The sequence below is a fragment of the Pristis pectinata genome, chromosome 26 (assembly GCF_009764475.1).
Source record: "Pristis pectinata isolate sPriPec2 chromosome 26, sPriPec2.1.pri, whole genome shotgun sequence".
NCBI classification, from domain to species: Eukaryota; Metazoa; Chordata; class Chondrichthyes; order Rhinopristiformes; family Pristidae; genus Pristis; species Pristis pectinata.
In genome coordinates, this window is record NC_067430.1 from 31,080,591 (window position 1) to 31,100,427 (window position 19,837).

General features: G+C 49.1%; 1 protein-coding gene across 11 annotated transcripts in view; it reads left to right on the top strand.

The window, feature by feature from the left end:
- The window catches only part of phc2a (polyhomeotic homolog 2a (Drosophila)), a 199,285-nt gene that overhangs the window by 141,741 nt on the left and 37,707 nt on the right, over positions 1–19,837 (top strand). For all 11 annotated transcript variants that reach the window (XM_052039333.1, XM_052039327.1, XM_052039335.1 and 8 more), the window contains one exon: positions 3,390–3,675. In XM_052039333.1, the coding sequence (XP_051895293.1) occupies positions 3,390–3,675 (286 nt within the window). The remainder of the gene's footprint in view (positions 1–3,389; positions 3,676–19,837) is intronic.

Below are 19,837 nucleotides of genomic sequence, written 5' to 3' on the forward strand. Positions count from 1 at the left end.
ATGATCTCTCTGAATGGCGGTGAAGGTTCAAGGGGCGAGCGGACCACTCTTGTTCCTATGTTCTCACCAGCCAGGCATGAACTCCGAATTTCACTCATTTGCAAGTAGCAGCTCGGTTTAGTTTGTATTCTCGATCTGCCTGGCTGTTTTCTGGCCTGGTTCTACAGTACTGCCCTGCAGTGGGGTGTGGGGGAGTGAGCTGCTCCCACCAGGATGAAAGGTGTGAGAGAGCCAGGGTTCCCTCTGCGCCTTGGACCTGAGTGTGTCCACTGGATCGGGCACTGCTAGTGTTAGACCTGGGATCTTCCAGCACAGTGAAACTTGTCAGTGTGCTGGGGGATCTGAGAGTGCACTGGGTGGGGGGTCCAAGAGTGCACTGGGTGGGGGGGTCCATCACTGTGCTGGGGGGTCTGAGAGTGTGCTGGGTGGGGGATCCGTCAGTGCTCTGGAGGGTCCGTCAGTGCTCTGGAGGGTCCATCACTGCTCTGGTAGTCCGAGAGTGCAATGGGTGGGGGGTCCGTCTCTGCACTGGGGGGTACTCAGTAATGCACAGACACACACGGCTTCCTTGGCTTGGCTCAGCCTTCCACTGAAACCAAGAACCAGGCAGCTCTACGTCGCTCTCCTGAGATCAGTTTCATCTGTTAGTTCCCTTTAATCTGCCAGCCACGGAATATAGAACACGGAACAGTGCAGCACAGGAACAGGCCCTTCGGCCCACTATGTCTGTGCTGACCATGATGCCAAAGTAGACTACATCCCTTCTGCCTGCACGTGATCCATATCCCTCCACTCCTGCACATCTATGGATCTGTCCAACAGCCTTTTAAACACCTCTTAACGTATCTGCCTCCATCCCCACCCCTGGCAGCCCATTCCAGGCACCCACCACCCTCTGTGTAAAAAAAACTTGCCCCACACATCTTCATAGAATCATAGAACAGTACAGCACAATACAGGCCCTTCGGCCCACAATGTTGTGCCAACCTTTAAACCTCGCCTAAGACTATCTAACCCCTTCCTCCCATGTATCCCTCTATCTTAAATTCCTCCATTTGCTTATCTAGCAATCTCTTGAATTTGACCAATGTACCTGCCTCCACCACCACCCCAGGCAGCGCATTCCATGCCCCAACCACTCTGAGTAAAATGTCTTAAATGTCGTCATTGTACCCATTAATACCACTTCCTTTCATTCCATTATACCCACCACCCTCTGCGTGAAAAAGTTCCCTTTTATATTTTTTCCCTTGCACTTTAAACCCATGCCCTCTAGTTTTAGACTCCCCTACCCTGTGACCATCCTCCTTATCTGTGCCCCTCATGATTTAAGGTCACCCCTCGGCCTCCTTCACTCCAGGGAAAACAGTCCCAACCTGTCCGGCCTCTCCTTATAACCCAAGCCCTCCGGTCCCGGCAACATCCTCAAATCTTTTTTGTATCCTTTCCAGTTTGATGACATCCTTCCCACAGCAGGATATGTGGCCTATGGATGGGTCAAGGAGGAAGGTTCCAAGGAGCATCTGAGAGAGGCAGAGAGGTTCAGGGAGGATACTCCAGAACTTGGAGCAATTTACGTTGAGGAATGAGCAAGGAATACAGAGATGGCAGATGGTTGAAGGGCAGGAGCAGGTCACAGAGAAACGGGGCAAATTCAGAACAAAAGGGGATTTTAAGTGAGAAGTAAGACAGGTCAGGAGGCACAGGGGAACCTCCTCTGTTCCTCAGGCACCTCACACTAGCCATCCAACCCCATCACCCCACCCCACCACACTCAGTCCGTCCAACCCCCGACCCCCCCCCCCCCCCCCAGCCGCTCGTCTGACCCCCGCCCGTCCGACCCCTGCCGCGCCGCGGCCTGTCTGAGTCCGATCTGACCACACGGTGGCCACTCCACACCCAGACACTGCTCAGGACAGGAATCTACAAGTATTTCCACACCTGCCCTAAGCCAGTAGAATTGACCTTTTATTGGGGTTGTCCCACACTGAGACACTCTGTGTGATCAGCATGCTGCCGAGAATTGAGAAGGATGAGGCGCGATCTGACTGAGACCCACAGGGATGGACAGATGGATGTCGAGAGGCTCCTTTCTCAGGCGGGGCAGTCCTGGGCTGGGATGGACACTCTCAGGATAAGGGAAGTGAGAGGAAATTTCTTGAGGGGCCGAATAGCCTCTTCCTCCTATTTCTCATGCTCCTCTGTTCCTTTGGCCTGAGCTGCCCATCCCTTCTCAGCACAGAGCAGGTAGGACATGGAGCTAAGGTTGGCCAGAGTTTCTTGTACAGAGACCAGGATCTCCACATGGGTGTAAGGTCTCTGACACCATCACTGAGGCAGGGTCTCAGCAACAGGTGATACTGCCCCACTGGTAATCTCAAAGCAGCAGAAATTAAACCACGTTCTGGCTGCCTCTGACATCAGCGTTCAAAGCCTGTGTTAAACACTGAACCAAACCATTGAGTACAAGGGACCTTGGGGTCCAAGCCCATAGCTCCCTGAAGGTGCCATGCAGGTAGATAGGGTGGTAAAGAAGGCATACAGCACGCTTGCCTTCATTGGTTGGGGCATTGAGTATAAAAGTCAGGAAGTCACGTTGCAGCTGTGTAAAACTTCAGTTAGGCCACGCTTGGAGTCCTGTGTGCAGTTCTGGTCGCCCCATTACAGGAAGGACATGGAGGCTTTGGAAAGGGTGCAGAAGAGGTTCACCAGGATGCTGCCTGGATTAGAGGAAAAGAGAGGTTGGAGAAATCAGAGTTGTTTTCTCTGGAGCGTCGGAGGGGAGACCTGATAGAAGTTTATAAAGTTATGAGAGGCACAGTTGGAGTAGACAGTCAGAATCTTTTACCCAGGGTAGAAATGTCAAATACTAGAGGGCGTGCATTTAAGGTGACAGTGGGGCGAGATGTGCGGGGCAAGTTTTTTTATGCAGAGAATGGTGGGTGCCTGGAACGAGCTGCCGGGGGTGGGGGTGGAGGCAGATACCACAGTGGTGTTTAAGAGGCTGTTAGACAGACACATAAATACGCAGGGAACAGAGGGATACGGATCACCTGCATCAGAAGAGGTTTAGTTTAATTTAGCATCATGTTCAGCACAGACATGGTGGGCCGAAGGGCCTGTTCCTGTGCTGTACTGTTCTGCATTCTATGTTAAACCCATGACGGTCTGACTGTGAGGAGATGGTGGTGCCCACGACCCCAGCTGCCTGGCATTCTTTAGTTCAAGCAGTTTGGAAAGTGGCATCAGATTTACCCAACGATTTTTTGAGTTAATGATCGAATTTTGCTTTTGTTTTCTACGTGTTTTAACCTCTTGTCTGTACTTTGATGCTGTTAACTGTGTTCACTAATGACGACGGTTTCCAATGCATTCCCTACCTCAACCAGGTGCAGAACCTAGCAATCAGAAACCAGCAGAGTGCAGCAGCAGTGCAGCCTCAACTGCAGAGCGTCACTCTGAAAGCAACCACGCCGGCCGCTCAGACCACCAGTGTCCCGCAGGCTAAACCATCGGGCTCGGCGCCCGGGCCAGGCGGCAAAGGAGGCCAGTCTGAGGGCATGGCCGAGAATGGGAAGAAGGGCGAGTCCGGCATTGCTTCCAGCCCAGACACCAGGGGTATCAGTGTGGCCCACAGCACCACCCCGGTCAACACACACCCTCTCATCACCACAGGTAGGTGCACCTTGGCTCAAGTAACACCGCTTCACAGGAGGGTCATCAAACAAACCCAACAGCCAGACATGAGGGAGAGGGAGACAGGTAGCTACTGGGAGGGGAGGGGTTCCACAGCACGCACAGCTTGTGCACTGACCTCTGGAATTCCCTCCCCAAACCTCTCCGCCCACTATCCGTGTCCTGCGTGTCACCACTGACCAGAGGCGTGACTGGACCAGTCACATAAATCCAGTGGCTACAGGCACAGCTCAGAGGCTGGGTATCCTATGGTGACTGACTCACCTCCTGACACCCTGAAGCCTGCCCCCCCATCTACAAGTCAGGAGTGCGGGAACACTCTCTGCTTGCTTGGATGAGTGCAGTTCCAACGTCACCCAAGAAGATTGACGCCGTCCAAGACAAAGCAGCCACTTGACTGACAGCCCGTGAACACGCCCTCCCTCCATCACCGACACACAGTGGCTGCAGAGTGCACCCACGAGATGCACCGCGGTTACTCACCCAGGCTGGTCCAACGGCATCTCCCAATTTCATCACCTCGGCCAACATGAAGGTCGAAAGCACCAGGCTTGGTAACACCGCCGCCTGCAGATTCCGCTCTCAGTCACCTGCTATCCTGACTTGGAAATGTGTTGTCATTCCTTCACCATGTCTGGGTGTAAACCCTGGAACACCCTCCCCAACAGCACTGTGGGGGCTCCTTCCCCAGAAGTTCACAAAAGCAGCTCACCTCATCCCCGCGGGCAGCTGGAGACGGACAGTCCTCATTGCCCAGATCCCAAGGAATGAATAAATGGTCTAAAACTGCTGCCCAAAACATCCTCTTTGGCCGTTTTCCCCCTGAATTGAGCTGCCTTTATTGTTCGGTGTCGGGTTTTGTTTGATAATGCTCCTGCAGAGCACCGCAGTGTGTTGTTCTACATTAGTGATGTGTCAGAGGGTGAGAATAAACCATGGAGCATGGAGCGTGGAGCGTGCATTGTTGGGTGTCTCTGCGCCTGCTGTTCGCTTAAGAGACCTGGATTTTGCAGGGAATGCCACTGGTTTACCTTGTTAGTGCCGCTGGTTTACCTTGCAAATGCTACCGGTTTACCTTGTGAGTGTCTCAGTTTATCTTGTTATTGTCGCTGCTGTACCTAGTTAGTGCTGCTCAGTTTTCCTTGTTAATTGCACCAGTTACCTTGTTAACGCCGTCGGTTTATCTTGTTAGTGCCACCAATTTTGGGATACCCATGTAGAAGTCCCAAACGTGCCAGCATCTGTTTGCTGAGGTTTCTGGCTGTTCCAGTGTTGGACTTCACAAGGAGTGCAACATTCCTGTAATTCTCCAGCACTTCATCCAGGGAATTAACTCCAGGAAATGGACACTGGAACAGATTCCACATTCATTCACAGCCACAAGACCAGAGCAGCAGGGAATGCTGCCAACACTCAGCGGGTCAGGCGGCATCTGTGGAGACAGCAACAGAGGTAATGTTTCAGGTCTAAGACCTTTACAGTTCCAGACTGATGAACTGTTTCCGCAGATGCTGCCTGACCTGCTGAGCATTTGTATTTTCTATTTTCCCTCAGATTTCCAGCATCTGCAGTTTTTTGACTTTACTATTTGTTGGTCTCCATCTTTTGAATTAATTAAAATTAGTTAATTGTTTGTAATTGGTTTAAAGTTCTCAAGTTTTTTATTTTATTAATCTTTGCTAATTATTTTTAAATTATTGAATGTTAGAAATGTTGTGGGGCTGAAGTATTTCTCCGGCAAACAGAAATATCCCAACCTGCTGTTGATCAGGAGAAGGCACTGATGCACTGATTTACTACGACATTTAACAGTGATGTTGTCAGAATCGAGTTTATTGTCATCTGCACAAGTCCGTGTGTGCACGGGTGCAATGAAAAACTTGCAGCAGCATCACAGGCACACAGCATCAGATAAGTAGAATTCACAAGAAAAACATAAATTAAACATAATTTTTACAAGAAAGAACACAATTAGAATAAAAAAAGTCAATTTAGTGCAAAGCAGTCAAAGTGGTCATAGTGTTGCTGAACTGTAGTGATTCGGGCTGTGCCGGTTGGTTCAAGAACCGAATGGTTGAAGGGAAGTAGCTGTTTGGTATTGGTTTATTATTGTCACTTGTACTGAGGTACAGTGAAAAGCTTGTCTTACAAACCGATCGTACAGGTCAATTCATTACACAGTGCAGTTACACTGGGTCCGTACAGAATGCATTGAGGCAGCACAGGTAAAAACAATAATAGTACAGAGTAAACTGTCGCAGCTACAGAGAAAGTGCAGTGCAATAAGGTGCGAGGTCACAACAAGGTAGATCGTGAGGCCATAGTCCATCTCATTGTATAATGGAACCGTTCAATAGTCTTATCACAGTGGGGTAGAAGCTGTCCTTAAGTCTGGTGGTACATGCCCTCAGGCTCCTGTATCTTCTACCCGATGGAAGAGGAGAGAAGAGAGAATGTCCCGGGTGGGTGGGGTCTTTGATTATGCTGGCTGCTTCACCAAGACAACGAAAGGTAAAGACAGAGTCCAAGGAGGGGAGGCTGGTGTCCATGATGTGCTGGGCTGTGTTCACAACTCTCTGCAGCTTCTTGCGGTCCTGGGCAGAGCAGTTGCCGTACCAAGCCGTGATACATCCAGATCAGATGCTTTCTATGGTGCATCGGTAAAAGTTGGTGAGAATCAAAGGGGACAAACCAAATTTCTTTAGCCTCCTGAGGAAGTAGAGGCGCTGGTGAGCTTTCTTGGCTGTGGCATCTACGTGATTTGACCGAGACAGGCTGTTGGTGATGTTCACTCCCATGAACTTGAAGCTCTCAACCCTCTTGACCTCAGCACCGTTGATCTAGACAGGTGCATGTACACTGCCCCCTTTCCTGAAGGCAATGACCAGCTCTTTTGTTTTGTTCCTGTACTCCGACTCATTGCTGTTTGAGATACAACCTACAACGGTGGTATCATCTGTAAACCTGTAGATGGAGTTAGAGCAGAATCTGGCCACACAGTCATGAGTGTATAGGGAGTAGAGTAGAGGGCTGAGGACGCAGTCTTGTGGGGCACCAGTGTTGAGAATAATCGTGTCGGAGGTATTGCTGCCTATCCTCACTGATTGCGGTCTGTTTGTCAGAAAGTCAAGGATCCAGTTACAGAGGGAGGTGTTGAGTCCTAGGTCTCGGAGTTTGGTGACAAGCTTGCTTGGAATTATTGTATTGAAGGCAGAGCTGTAGTCAATAAACAATAGTCTAACGTAGGTGTCTTTACTGTCAAGATGCTCCAGAGCTGAGTGAAGGGCCAGGGAGATGGCATCCACTGTAGATCTGTTTTGCCAATAGGCAAATTGCAATGGATCCAGGTAGTCTGCTAGGCTGGAGTTGATGTGTGCCATGACCAACCTCTCAAAGCACTTCATGATGGTGGATGTCAGAGTTTTTATTGTCACTTGTACCGAGGTACAGTGAAAAACTTGTCTTACAAACCGATCGTACAGGTCAATTCATTACACAGTGCAGTTACACTGAGTCAGTACAGAGTGCATTGATATAATACAGGTAAAAACAATAACAGTACAGAGTAAAGTGTCACAGCTACAGAGAAAGTGCAGTGCAATAAGGTGCGAGGTCACAACAAGGTAGATCGTGAGGTCATAGTCCATCTTATTGTATAAGGGAACCGTTCAATAGTCTTATCACAATGGGGTAGAAACTGTCCTTAAGTCTGGTGGTACGTGCCCTCAGGCTCCTGTATCTTCTACCCGATGGAAGAGGAGAGAAGGGAGAATGTCCCGGGTGGGTGGGGTCTTTGATTTTGCTGGCTGCTTCACCAAGACAGCGAGAGGTAAAGACAGTTCTTGAACCTGGTGGTGTGGGACTTAAGGCTTCTGTACCTCCTGCCCGATGGTAGCTACGAGAATATGGCATGGCCCGGATGGTGGGGATCTTTGATATTGGATGTTGCCTTCTTGAGGCAGCGCCTCCTGTAGATACTCCCGATGGTAGAGTGGAGAGGTGCAACGTTCTCCAGAACTTAAGAACTACAGCTTCGTTATTTGTAATGTAAGGGTACTTCAGTTATTTCATTCACCTGTCCTGGGAACATATGCTTCAAAGTTTAGTGACGCTGTTGCAGTTAGCACTCCCACCTACCCAGTCTCTGCTTCTCACAAGCATTGAGAAAACCTTGATAATTGACTGTAGCTTTGCAAATGAAGAGTGAGAAATGTTTTTGTTATCTCAGGGTCAGGTTTATTATCACTGACATACGTCGAGAAGTGTTGTTTTGTGGCAGCAGTGCAGTGCAAGACGTATAAATTACTATAAGTTGCAAAAATAAATAAATAGTGCGAAAGAGGTACATTTTCTATGTATCTTAGTGGCTTAGCTGTAGATTATTCTGTGAGTTGTAAGGATGTGATTTCATTAGTTGGTTAGGAGGTGTCAACTGTGGCTGAGCAAGTGACTTTCTCACCTCAGTGTACAGAAAGCTGCGGGCTCAGATCCCATCCAGAGTTTTATCACAACATGTAGACTGACATTTTAGTGCGGTACTGAGAGAGCACTGCCCAGACAGAGGTGTTGGTTTTGAAGAAGGCATGAGGATTACTTGCAAGTACTTAAACCTCAATCTGTGTCACTGAAAATGGTTGTCTGGCTATTTTCATTTTGCTGTTTGTGGGATTTAGCCTTGTGCAAGTATTGCCGCTGCAGTTTCTGTATCAAAACAGTGACTGCACTTCAACAGTACTCGATAGGCAAAAGAGCTTTGAAAAGTGACTTGAAAAATCATGCATAAAATCAGGAGGGGCACAGATAGGGTTAATGCACATGGGAAAAAGGGAACGAAAAACTAGAGGGCATAGGTTTAAGGTGAGAGGGGAAATATTTAAAAGGGGCAACTTCTTCACGCGGAGAGTGGTGGGTAGGTAGAACAAGCTGCTAGAGGAAGAGGTTGAGGCAGGTACAATAACAATATTTAAAATACATTTGGACAGGTGCATGGATAGAGAAGGTTTCTATGGATACAAGACAAACTCAGGCAAATGGGACTAGCTTATATGGGCATCTTGGTCAGCATGGACGAGTTGGGACGAAGGGCCTGTTTCTGCATTGTATGACGCTATGAATGGTCAAAGCTTTTAGTATAATTGCAGAAATAAATAGGCTTGTGGGAAGATGAACTTCTGCTGCGAGTTGTAGGAGCGATTCCACCGCACGGTGTAGGTGGCTGGGAAATGAGCCTTTGCATCCAACTAAAGAGCCAAGTGTTAGCACTGTATGTTTCACTGCTGTGCTGTGTGACTACTGTGCGGGCAATGTTACTGCAATGTGTGAAACGCTGATCATCTGGGAATGGTTGTACCTTCAGTGAAATTGTCTGAATGTGTAGCTTTACACAACCTGTGGTACAGACTTCCTCTACTCTGTAGGGATGATGTACCACAGGCATGACTCAGAATCAGAATCAGGTTTATTATCACTGACGTATGTCATGAACGTGATGTTTTGCAGCAGCAGGACAGTGCAAGACATAAAAATTACTGCAAGTTACAAATAAATAAATAGTGTGAAAGAGGAATAACGAGGTCATGTTCACGGACCATTCAGAAATCTGATGGTGGAGGGGAAGAAGCTGTTCCTGAATCGTTGAGTGTGGGTCTTCAGGCTCCTGTACCTCCTCCCTGATGGTAGTAACGAGAAGAGGACATTAAGGACCCTCACATCCGGGACATGTCCTCTTCTCCTTACGTGATGTGATCCGGGACGTGATGGTCCTTTCCCTGCCTCTGGAGGTCCCAAAGGGCTTTACAGCCAGAACAGCCACTGCTGTAATATAGGAAAGGCACAGCAAGCCCCACAGTCACTAATGTGATTGCACAGAAATCCTCACTGAGTAGAGTTGAGCAGCATGTCCCTGCTTTATTGAGCTGTATCCACCCAATGCAGAGTACAAGATTCCAACTTCAGGGAATGCAGCTCTGAGGCCGGGTGCAACGTGCCATCGCTGCGGAGTGGTGATGGATTTCCAGGCAATTGACGGGAGTGATTGATGAATATTGGCCCAGGATGTGGGTGAACCCTCCTGCCCTTCCTCAAAGCGCCACATGCGATAGAACTGTGCCACATGCAGGTGAGGAGAGGAATAGGAAGATTAGGCAGATTAATACGTGGCTGAGGGGATGGTGCGAGAGGGAGGGCTTCAGGTTTATGGATAATTGGGATTTGTTCCAGGGAAGATGGGATCTGTTCCAACGGGACGGTTTACACGTGAACTGGAGGGGTACTGACATTCTTGCAGGAAGGTTTGCTAATGCTGCTCGGGGGGGTTTAAACTAAATTTGCAGGAGGAGGGGATCCAGAATGAGAGAGAGGATAGCGAGATGGAGGGTAGAGGACAGGTTGGAACCACACAATTTCGGAACATTAATACGAATGGAGAGAGGAGAAATGGGTTAAAAATCCTATATCTGAATGCACGGAGTGTCAGGAATAAGGTAGGCGAGCTTGAAGCTCAGATACGAATGGGTAAGTATGATGTTGTTGGGATAACAGAGACATGGCTGCAGGGAGATCAGACCTGGGAAATGAATTTTCAAGGGTATACATGCTATCGTAAGGACAGGAAGGTGGGCAGAGGGGGTGGGGTGGCCCTGTTGGTGAGGAATGAGATTCAGTCCCTTGCAAGGGGGGGACATTGAATCAGGAGAAGTAGAGTCAGTGTGGATAGAACTGAGGAACTGTAAGGGCAAAAAGACCCTAATGGGTGTTATCTACAGGCCTCCGGACGGTGGCATGGATATTGGGTGCAAGCTGAATAGTGAGTTAATGTTGGCATGTGGCAAGGGTAACGTCACAGTAGTTATGGGGGATTTCAATATGCAAGTGGACTGGGAAAATCATGCTGGTACTGGACCCCAGGAAAGGGAGTTTATAGAGTGCCTCCGGGATGCATTCTTGGAGCAGCTGGTACGAGAGCCGACCAGGGAGAGGGCTATTCTGGATTTAGTGCTGTGTAATGAGCAGGATTTGATAAGAGAACTCGAAGTAAAGGAGCCATTGGGAGGTAGTGACCATAACATGATAAGTTTTTATCTGCAATTGGAGAGGGAAAAGGGCAAATCAGAAGGGTCAATTTTGCAGTTGAACAAAGGAGACTATGGAGCCATGAGGGAGGAGCTGGCTAAAGTTGACTGGGCGGGCATCCTAGCAGAATTGTCAATGGAACAGCAATGGCAGGTATTCCTGGGAATAATGCACAAGGCGCAGGATCAGTTTATTCCCCAGAGAAGGAAAGACTCAAAGAGGGGGAAGGGGCTACCGTGGCTGACAAAGGAAGTCAGAGATAGCATTGTGTTAAAAAGGAAGAAGTATGGCAGAGCCAAGCTGGTGGGAAGATAGAAGATTGGGAAATTTTTAAGGTGCAGCAGAATTTAACTAAAAAGGTAATTCGGGAAGAAAAAATGAGGTACGAAGGCAAGCTAGCCAGGAATATTAAGGAGGATAGCAAAAGCTTTTTTAGGTATGTGAAAGGAAACAAGTTAGTTAGGAACAATGTTGGGCCCTTGAAGACTGAATCAGGTGAAATTATTACAGGAAACAGGGAGATGGCAGTCGAATTTAATAAGTACTTTGGATCTGTCTTCACGGGGGAAGACATAAGAAATCTCCCAAAGGTAAGGATGGACAAAAGTCAGAGGGTGACAGAGGAACTGAAGTGGATTGACATTAGGAAAGAAATGGTGATGGGTAGACTAATGGGGCTGAAGACTGACAAATCCCCAGGTCCAGATGGTCTGCATCCCAGGGTACTAAAGGAGGTGGCTCTAGAAATTGTGGATGCATTGGTGATCATTTTCCGATGTTCCTTAGATTCGGGGTCAGTTCCTGAGCATTGGAGAATGGCTAATGTTATCCCACTTTTTAAGAAAGGAGGGAGGGAGAAAACAGGGAACTATCGTCCAGTTAGCCTAACATCTGTGGTGGGGAAGATGCTAGAGTCCATTATTAAGGATGAAATAGCGGCATATTTGGATGGCAATGATAGGATTGGGTCGAGTCAACATGGATTGACCAAGGGCAAATCATGCTTGACTAATCTACTGGAGTTTTTTGAGGGTGTAACCAGGAAAATAGACGAGGGAGATTCAGTGGATGTTGTATACCTCGACTTTCAGAAGGCATTTGATAAAGTGCTGCACAGGAGATTGGTGGGTAAAATTAGGGCTCATGGAATTGGGGAGTGGGTATTAACATGGATAGAAAACTGGTTGGCGGATAGGAAACAAAGGGTAGGGGTGAATGGATGTTTCTCAGAATGGCAGGCCATGACTAGTGGGGTGCCACAGGGCTCGGTGCTGGGACCGCAGCTGTTTACGATCTATGTTGATGATTTAGATGAAGGCATTGTGAATAACATTAGCAAGTTTGCTGATGATACAAAGTTGGGTGGCAGTGCGACATGTAGAGGAAGTTAGGAGAATTCAAGGTGATGTGGATAGGTTGGGTAAGTGGGCAGATACTTGGCAGATGAAGTTTAATGTGGATAAGTGTGAGGTTCTCCACTTTGGGAGCAGGAACAGGAAGGCGGATTATTATCTGAATGGTGTGGAGTTAGGTAAGGGGGAAATACAAAGGGATCTAGGAGTCCTTGTTCATCAGTCACTGAAAGTGAATGAGCAAGTGCAGCAGGCAGTGATGAAGGCTAATGGAATGTGGGCCTGTATTACAAGGGGAATTGAGTACAAAAGCAGAGAGATTCTTTTGCATTTGTACAGGGCCCTGGTGAGACCACTCCTGGAGTATTGTGTACAGTTTTGGTCTCCAGGGTTAAGGAAGGATATCCTGGCTATAGAGGGCGTGCAGCGTAGGTTTACGAGGTTAATTCCGGGGATGTCGGGACTGTCTTATGCTGAGAGGTTGGATAGACTGGGATTGTACACGCTGGAATTGAGAAGATTGAGAGGGGATCTGATTGAAACATACAGGATTATTAAGGGATTGGACAAGATAGAGACAGGAAATATGTTCCACATGTTGGGGAGGTCCAGGACCAGGGGGCATGATTTAAGAATAAGGGCTAGGCCATTTAGGACAGAGGTGAGGAAAAACTTTTTCTCCCAGAGGGTTGTGAATTTGTGGAATGCACTGCCTCAGAGGGCAGTGGAGGCCAATTCTCTGGGCACTTTCAAGAAGGAGCTAGATAGGTTGCTTATAGATAGGGGAATCAAGGGATATGGGGACAAGGCAGGAACAGGATATTGATTGTTGAGGATCAGCCACGATCTCAAAATGGCGGTGCAGACTCGAAGGGCCAAATGGTCTACTTCTGCTCCTATTGTCTATTGTCTAAAGTAATGACCATGAACCTTGCAGACAAGCTCTTGGTTTAACATCTCTTTAAAAAGACGACATCGATGACAGTGTGGCATTCCCTCAGTGCTGCACTTGGAGCATCAACTTTGCTGAAATCTCTGGAGTGAGGCTTGAACCCACGACCTTCTGCCTCACAGATGGGATTGCTGGTGCCCAGAGACCAGAGGTATTCACCATTAAACTGAAGCTGATGTGGCCTTAATATTTGCTGAGTTCCCGGTGCTTTGTCTGCAGGAGTGGTGATATTTGTGTGCAGTGATTGTATTTCAGCTGAGGTCATTTGAGGTGGGTGTGGTCACTGGGTGCATGACCAACTGCCTCTGGGCCAGTGACACTGCTTCAGCCCTGAAGCTGCATCTTCCTGTGGAGCAGGCAGCTGAGATGACCAAACCAGCATCATCCCAGCCTGCAGGGCAGCTTCTTACCATCAACACCACCTATTTTAGTGTCATCTGCAAACTTACTAACTGTGCCCGTACATTCTCAACCAAATCATTGATATAGATGACAAACAACATAGGGCCCAGCGCTGATGTGGCACACCACTGGTCACGGGCCTCCAGTCCGAGAAACAGCCGTTCACCATCACCCTCTGCTTTCTACTATCAAGCCAATTACGCATCCATTTAGCTAGCTCTCCCTGTATCCCATGCAATCGAACCTTCCAGACCAGCATTCCATGCAGGACCTTGTCAAAGGCCTTGATAAAGTCCATGTAGACAGCGTCCACCACCCTGCCCTCATCGATCTTCCTGGTTACCTCTTAAAAAAAATCTCTTCACGTGATTCCCCACACATGTGCTGACTATACCTAATCAGTCCTTGTCTGTCCAAGTGCTGGTAGATCCTGTCCCTCAGTAACCTACCCACTATGGATGTCAGGCTCACCGGCCTGTAGTTCCCTGGCTTGTCTTTGCTGCCCTTCCTAAATAACGATGACCCAAATATCTCTGCAGGACCTCAGCAATTTCTTCCCTAGCTTCCCACAAGGTCCAAGCCCTGGGGATTTATCCACTTTCTTATGCATCAGGACCACCAATATCTCACCTGTGGTCATTTGTATATGATCCAGGACCTCACAACTCATTTGCCTCAATTGCTTAGCTTCCATGATCTTCTCCACAGTAAAAACTGAAGAGGAATATTCATTAAAAATCTTGCCTATCTCCTGTGGCTCCACACACAGACGGCCATGCTGATCTTTAAGGGGACCGATTCTCTCCCTAGCCACCCTTTTACTCTTAATATACCTGTAGAATCTCTCGGGATTTTCCTTTACTTCGCCTGCCAACTCATGACCTCTTTTTGCCCTCCTGATTTCCCTGTTATCTATTCCTACACTATAGTCATCGAGGGATGCGCTTGATCTAAGCCTAATATATGCCTCCTTTTTCCTGACCAAAGCCTCAATATCTCTCGTCAACCTGAGGTCCCTAAACTTGCCAGCCTTGCCCTTCACCCCAGCAGGAACATGCTGCCCATGAACTGTTGATATCACAGTTTTAAAAGCCTCCCATTTGCCAGATGTCCCTGTACCTGCAAACTGTCTCACCCACTTGACCTCCACAATTGGCCCTGCCCCAGTTTAAGACCTTAACCTGTGGACGAGTCCCGCCTGTCTCCATAACTATTTAAAACTAATAGACTTATGGTCACTGGACCCAAAGTGTTCCCTGACTGACACTTCAGTCACTTGCCCTACTTCGCTCCCTATCTGCTGTTGTGCCCTTTCCAGCAGGGCCCTCCGTATGTTGATTAAGGAAGCTTTCCACCCCGTCTGAGCCCTTTGCACTCTGGGTGGCTCAGTCAATGTTAGGGAAGTTAAAATCTCCCACTGATACTTACAACTATCTGCAATCTCCCTCCACATCTGCTCCTCTAATTCCTGCCTATATTACAGTCCCATCAAAGTGATCATTGTCTTCGTGTTTCTAAGTTCTACCCACGTAGCCTCCCTGGACCATCCCCCAAGAATATCGTCTCTGAGCACTGCTAGCCTGTCCTTTCTCATCAAAAAGGCAACTCCCCCTCTTCTCTTAACTCTGTCACGCCTGTAGCATCTGTATTCTGGAACATTGAGGTGTCAGTCCTGCCCTTCTCTCAGCCATATTCCTGTTATGGATGGAATATCCCGGTCCCCTGAGCTAATCCACACCCTGAGGTTGTCTGCCTTACCTGTTAAGCCTCTTGGATTGAAATAAATGCAGGTTAAACCACTGGTCTTTCCTCTCACTTTGCTGTGCTGTCATTGAGTACAGTATGTGCCCCCAACTTCTCAACTGCTTCATTTCTGCTCAGGGATCCACCCCACCCCTGCCAGTCCAGTTTGAACCCTCCCGAGTAGCACCAGAAAATCTTCTTTGCAGGATATTGGTCCTTCTCCAGTTCAGGTGCAACCTGTCCCTCTTGTAACCTCTATAAGACTGTTTAACCATGGTCCAAACTCCAGTGAGGGTGAGGGATGTGTACCCTGCCATGGCTCATGCTGCGTCTCTGGAGGCTTCAGTCATTGAAGCAAGCTGAGCAGAACTTTAACCCTTCACCCCTCCTGTGCAGACCAGCTGTCTGCTTCTGCACTCAGAATACAGAGCTGCTCCTGATACTGTCGAGTTCCCCACATCCCACTGCATGGGCAAGCAGCAGGCTCTTCCAGGGGCGTTTTCTTTGGAGTTGGGACTGATGCAGTGACGAGTGTGGAGCAGTTCTCGTGGAGCGTCAGTGGACGAGGCGGGGAGAATGGCTGTAAACTCTGGGGATGGGTGGGTGGAAGCGTGAGGGAAATGCAAATACAAATCCGTCTCCTGTGTGAAAGTGAGCCAAGAAGGCAAAACCACCCTTGCAGTACTTAGTGACTTTTCCTGTGTTGGAGATGTGTTGTCAGTCAGTTCTCAGTTAATGCAAGGCACCAGGACAAACGGAGCTCCGTGCGGAATCTGGGAGTTAAGAGGATTTGGTGAGGCGGTGGCTGCTTTCTCCGGTCAAGTCATTGTGCATCCCATTTAGTCGGGGGATGAAAAGGTTCCATGTAGGGCATTACTGCAGCTGAAGGAGGCTGGGAGAAGCTGTGTCAAAGGCTGTGCATTGTGTACTGAGAGAGCCTCAGCGAGCTGGGGAGCAGCTGTGTGCAGCAAATCTGCACCGCAGGTGGGGTTAGTTCTAATCTTCATCTGTAATCCGTTATTGTGATAACTATTGAATTGTCAGCCATGCGCAGCGGGAGTGAACTCTCCCCTCTGACTCAGAAGTTGTAAATTTGAACCCTGCTACAGAGAATTGAACACAGAATCACAAACAAGGGGACAGCTACAGAATTGAGGGCCGGTTATTTAAAACTGAGGTGCGTAGAAATGTCTTCTCTCGGTGGGGGGGTGAATCTCTGGAATTCTCTGCCCCGAGGCTGGTGGAGACCAGATCGTTGGGTATACTTAAGGTGGAGATAGATGGAGGAATTGAGGGTTCTGGGGATCTTGCACAGAAGAGGAGCTGAGGCTGGCACAGATCAGCCGTGATCTTATCAAATGGTGGGGCAACCGTGTGGGGCCAGGTTACTTGCTCTTGCTCTTTCCTTTCTTATGCCAATTATATAAGCTCTATGTCGTCAGATGACCTTGCTGAGGGAGCGCCCCACTGTAGGAGGGGCAGTACTGAGGGAGCGCCCCACTGTAGGAGGGGCAGTACTGAGGGAGGGTCACACTGTGGGAGGGGCAGTACTGAGGGAGGGTCACACTGTGGGTGGGGCAGTACTGAGGTGGGGGTCTCTCTACACGGGGGTCCTCCCGCTGTACATCGGGGACCTGGGGTGGAGGGTGTTGCACCGGGCCGTGCCGTGCAACCGATTCTTGAGCCGGTTCACCGACACCCCGGCCGTCTGTCAATTCTGCGGCCAGGAGGATACGGTGTACCACGCGTACGCGGAGTGCGAGAGGTTGCAGCCCTTCTTCGAGTACCTGCGGGGGCTGCTGCTGAAGTTCTGGCTGCACTTCAGCCCGGCGCTGTTGGTTTACGGGCACCCGGTGCGGCGCGGGGTGGGGCGTGCAGAGGATCTCCTGGCGGGTCTCCTGCTGGGCCTGGCCAAGCTGGCCATCCACGGGACGTGGCGGCGGGCAGCCAAGGGTACCGGCAGGTCGGCCTGCCTGCCCGTCTTCCGTGCTTACGTGCGCTCGCGGGTGCATTTAGAGAGGGAGCACGCGGTTTCCGCGGGCACCCTAGCTGAGTTCTGCGCTCGGTGGGCCCCTCAGGATCACATGTGTCGTGGACAGTACGAACGCAATTCTTATTTGAAGTGTCGCGTGTTGCGTTGACGGGTGTAGCGGCGCATGTGTGTTTCGTTAGTATTAGTTTGCATTCTCTACCGTAGTATGTCGTTGCGTAGTTTCTTCTTTTCTGTATTAGATGTCGTGTATTGACACTGGTTGTCTTTTGTAGTGCTTTTAGTGAATAAACATTTATTATTAAAAAAAAAGGGGCGGTACTGAGGAGTGTTCCCTGTCAGAGCAAAGCTCTGTGTTGTCAGATGACCTTGCTGAGGGAGCTCTGCCCAATCAGTGATGGAAGATCTTGTGCCGTGATTACTCAAACACGGACCAAAGAGCTGAACTCCAGGGGTGAGGTGACTGTAACTGCCCCTGACGTTAGGACGTTTGACCAAGTGTGGCACCAAGGAGCCCTGGTAAAGCTGAAGTCTGTAGATATCGAAGGGAAATCAGTCCAGTGGTTGGGATCATTGCTCACCCCAAGGAAGATGGTTCTGACTGCAGAGGTCAACCATCCCTGCCCCAGGACATCACTGCAGGAGTTGCTCAGGGCAGTGTCCTGGGACCAACAGTCTCTCACTGCTTCATCAGTGACCTTCCTCCTTCATGAGGTCAGCAGTGGGGATGCTGACTGATGACTGCACAATATTCAACTTCCCCAACCTCTCAGCTGCACAGCAGCCCATGCCTGCATGCAGTAAGACCTGGAGCCCATGCAGCCCATGCCTGCATGAAGTAAGACCTGGAGCCCATGCAGCCCATGCCTGCATGAATTAAGACCTGGAGCCCATGCAGCCCATGCCTGCAATGCAGTAAGACCTGGAGCCCATGCAGCCCATGCCTGCATGCAGTAAGACCTGGAGCCCATGCAGCCCATGCCTACACGCAGTAAGACCTGGATAACATTCAGGCGTGGATGTGGCAAGTAACATTCATGCCACAAACATGCCAGGAAATGTCCGTCACCAACAAGAGTGTATCTACCCACCTGCCTTGGAGATGCAATCACCAAGTTGCCCACATCCTGAGACTCACCACTGAGCAGAAACACAACTGGACCAGCCACACAAACCATGGTTACAGGACAGGTCAGAGGCTGGGTATGCTGAGCGAGTGACTCTTCCTAACACCTCAGACCCTTTCCACCATCTACAAGTCAAGTGTGTGTTGGAATACTTCCGACTTGCCTGGACGAGTTCGGCTCCAACAGTTCTCAGGACACAGCAGCCGACGTGAAACTATCTACTGAAGAAACTCAGTGGGTCAGGCAGCATCTACAGAGGGAAATGTTTCCAGCCAAGACCCTTCCAGATGAAGGGTCTCAACCCACGGCATTGACTGTCCTTTTCTCTCCATAGATGCTGCTCAGCTTGCTGAGTATCCTCAATATTTCTGTTTCTTGTTGCTAATTTTTAATTATTTTTATGGCTGTGTTTGCAGCCCAAACAGTGTTTTATAAGAACATGCAGATTCAACAAACTAGAACGGCAAATGGTATGTTGGCCTTTATTGCAAGAGGATTTGAGTAGAAGACTAGGGCTGTCTTATGCCAGTAATATAGGCCATGGTGAGACTGCACCTGGAATATTGTGTGCAGGACTGGTCTCCCTACCTAAGGAAGGATATACAGTACTTGCGATGGAGGGAGTGTGGGGAGGTTCACCAGGGTGATGGTGAGGAGATATTAAGCAGACTGAGCTGCAACGTGAGCTCAGAAGAATGAGAGGTGATCTCAGTGAAACACTTAAAATTCTCACAGGGCTTGCTAGGGTAGATGTTTCCCTGGTGGGAACAGATCACAGTCTCTGAACCAGGGGTGACTCAGGATTGAGATGAGAAGAATTTTATTCACCCAGGGGACAATGATTTTTTTGGAACTCTCTACCCAAGAGAAGACAAGTTGCTGGGCATTTTTGAGAGAGAGATGGATAGATTTTAGGAGATTTAAGGAATCTTGCTTGTTACTTGTGTTCTTGTATACTCTGGTCCTTATCAATTCCCGAAGCCTGGGCTGAGCTGGCTGCTCTCTGACACATGCGGTCAGTTCCAAGGATTGACACACGTGGGCCACCACTCTCTTTAGACCTGCGCAGTCTCTCCTCTCCTCTGTCGACATGGCGCTATTGGCTCTGCTCTGTAGATGATGAGTGCTATTCTGTTGAAGGTTGTGGCCCACAGCTACTCCTGACGCCATTCACAGGAATGGTCCTGACTTGGCTTTCAGGGAGATGGTGAGGGCAACAGTAACCAGCCGTGCACATCAAAGGAGGAAGGTGGGTGATGGGCAGCTTGGTCAAGCTGGTGTCTGATACAGTTTGGTGTGAAAGTGAGAAGGTTCAAGGATGGGAAAGGAAATAACGATAATTCTCGATCTCCCAATCTACCTCGTCGTGGCCCTTGCACTGTATTTGTTTACCTGCACTGCACTTCCTCTGTTGCTGCTACACTGTGTTCTGCATTCTGTTTTCTTTCTACTACCTTGATGTAGTTATGTACAGCATGCACTGTCTGGATACCATGCATACAAA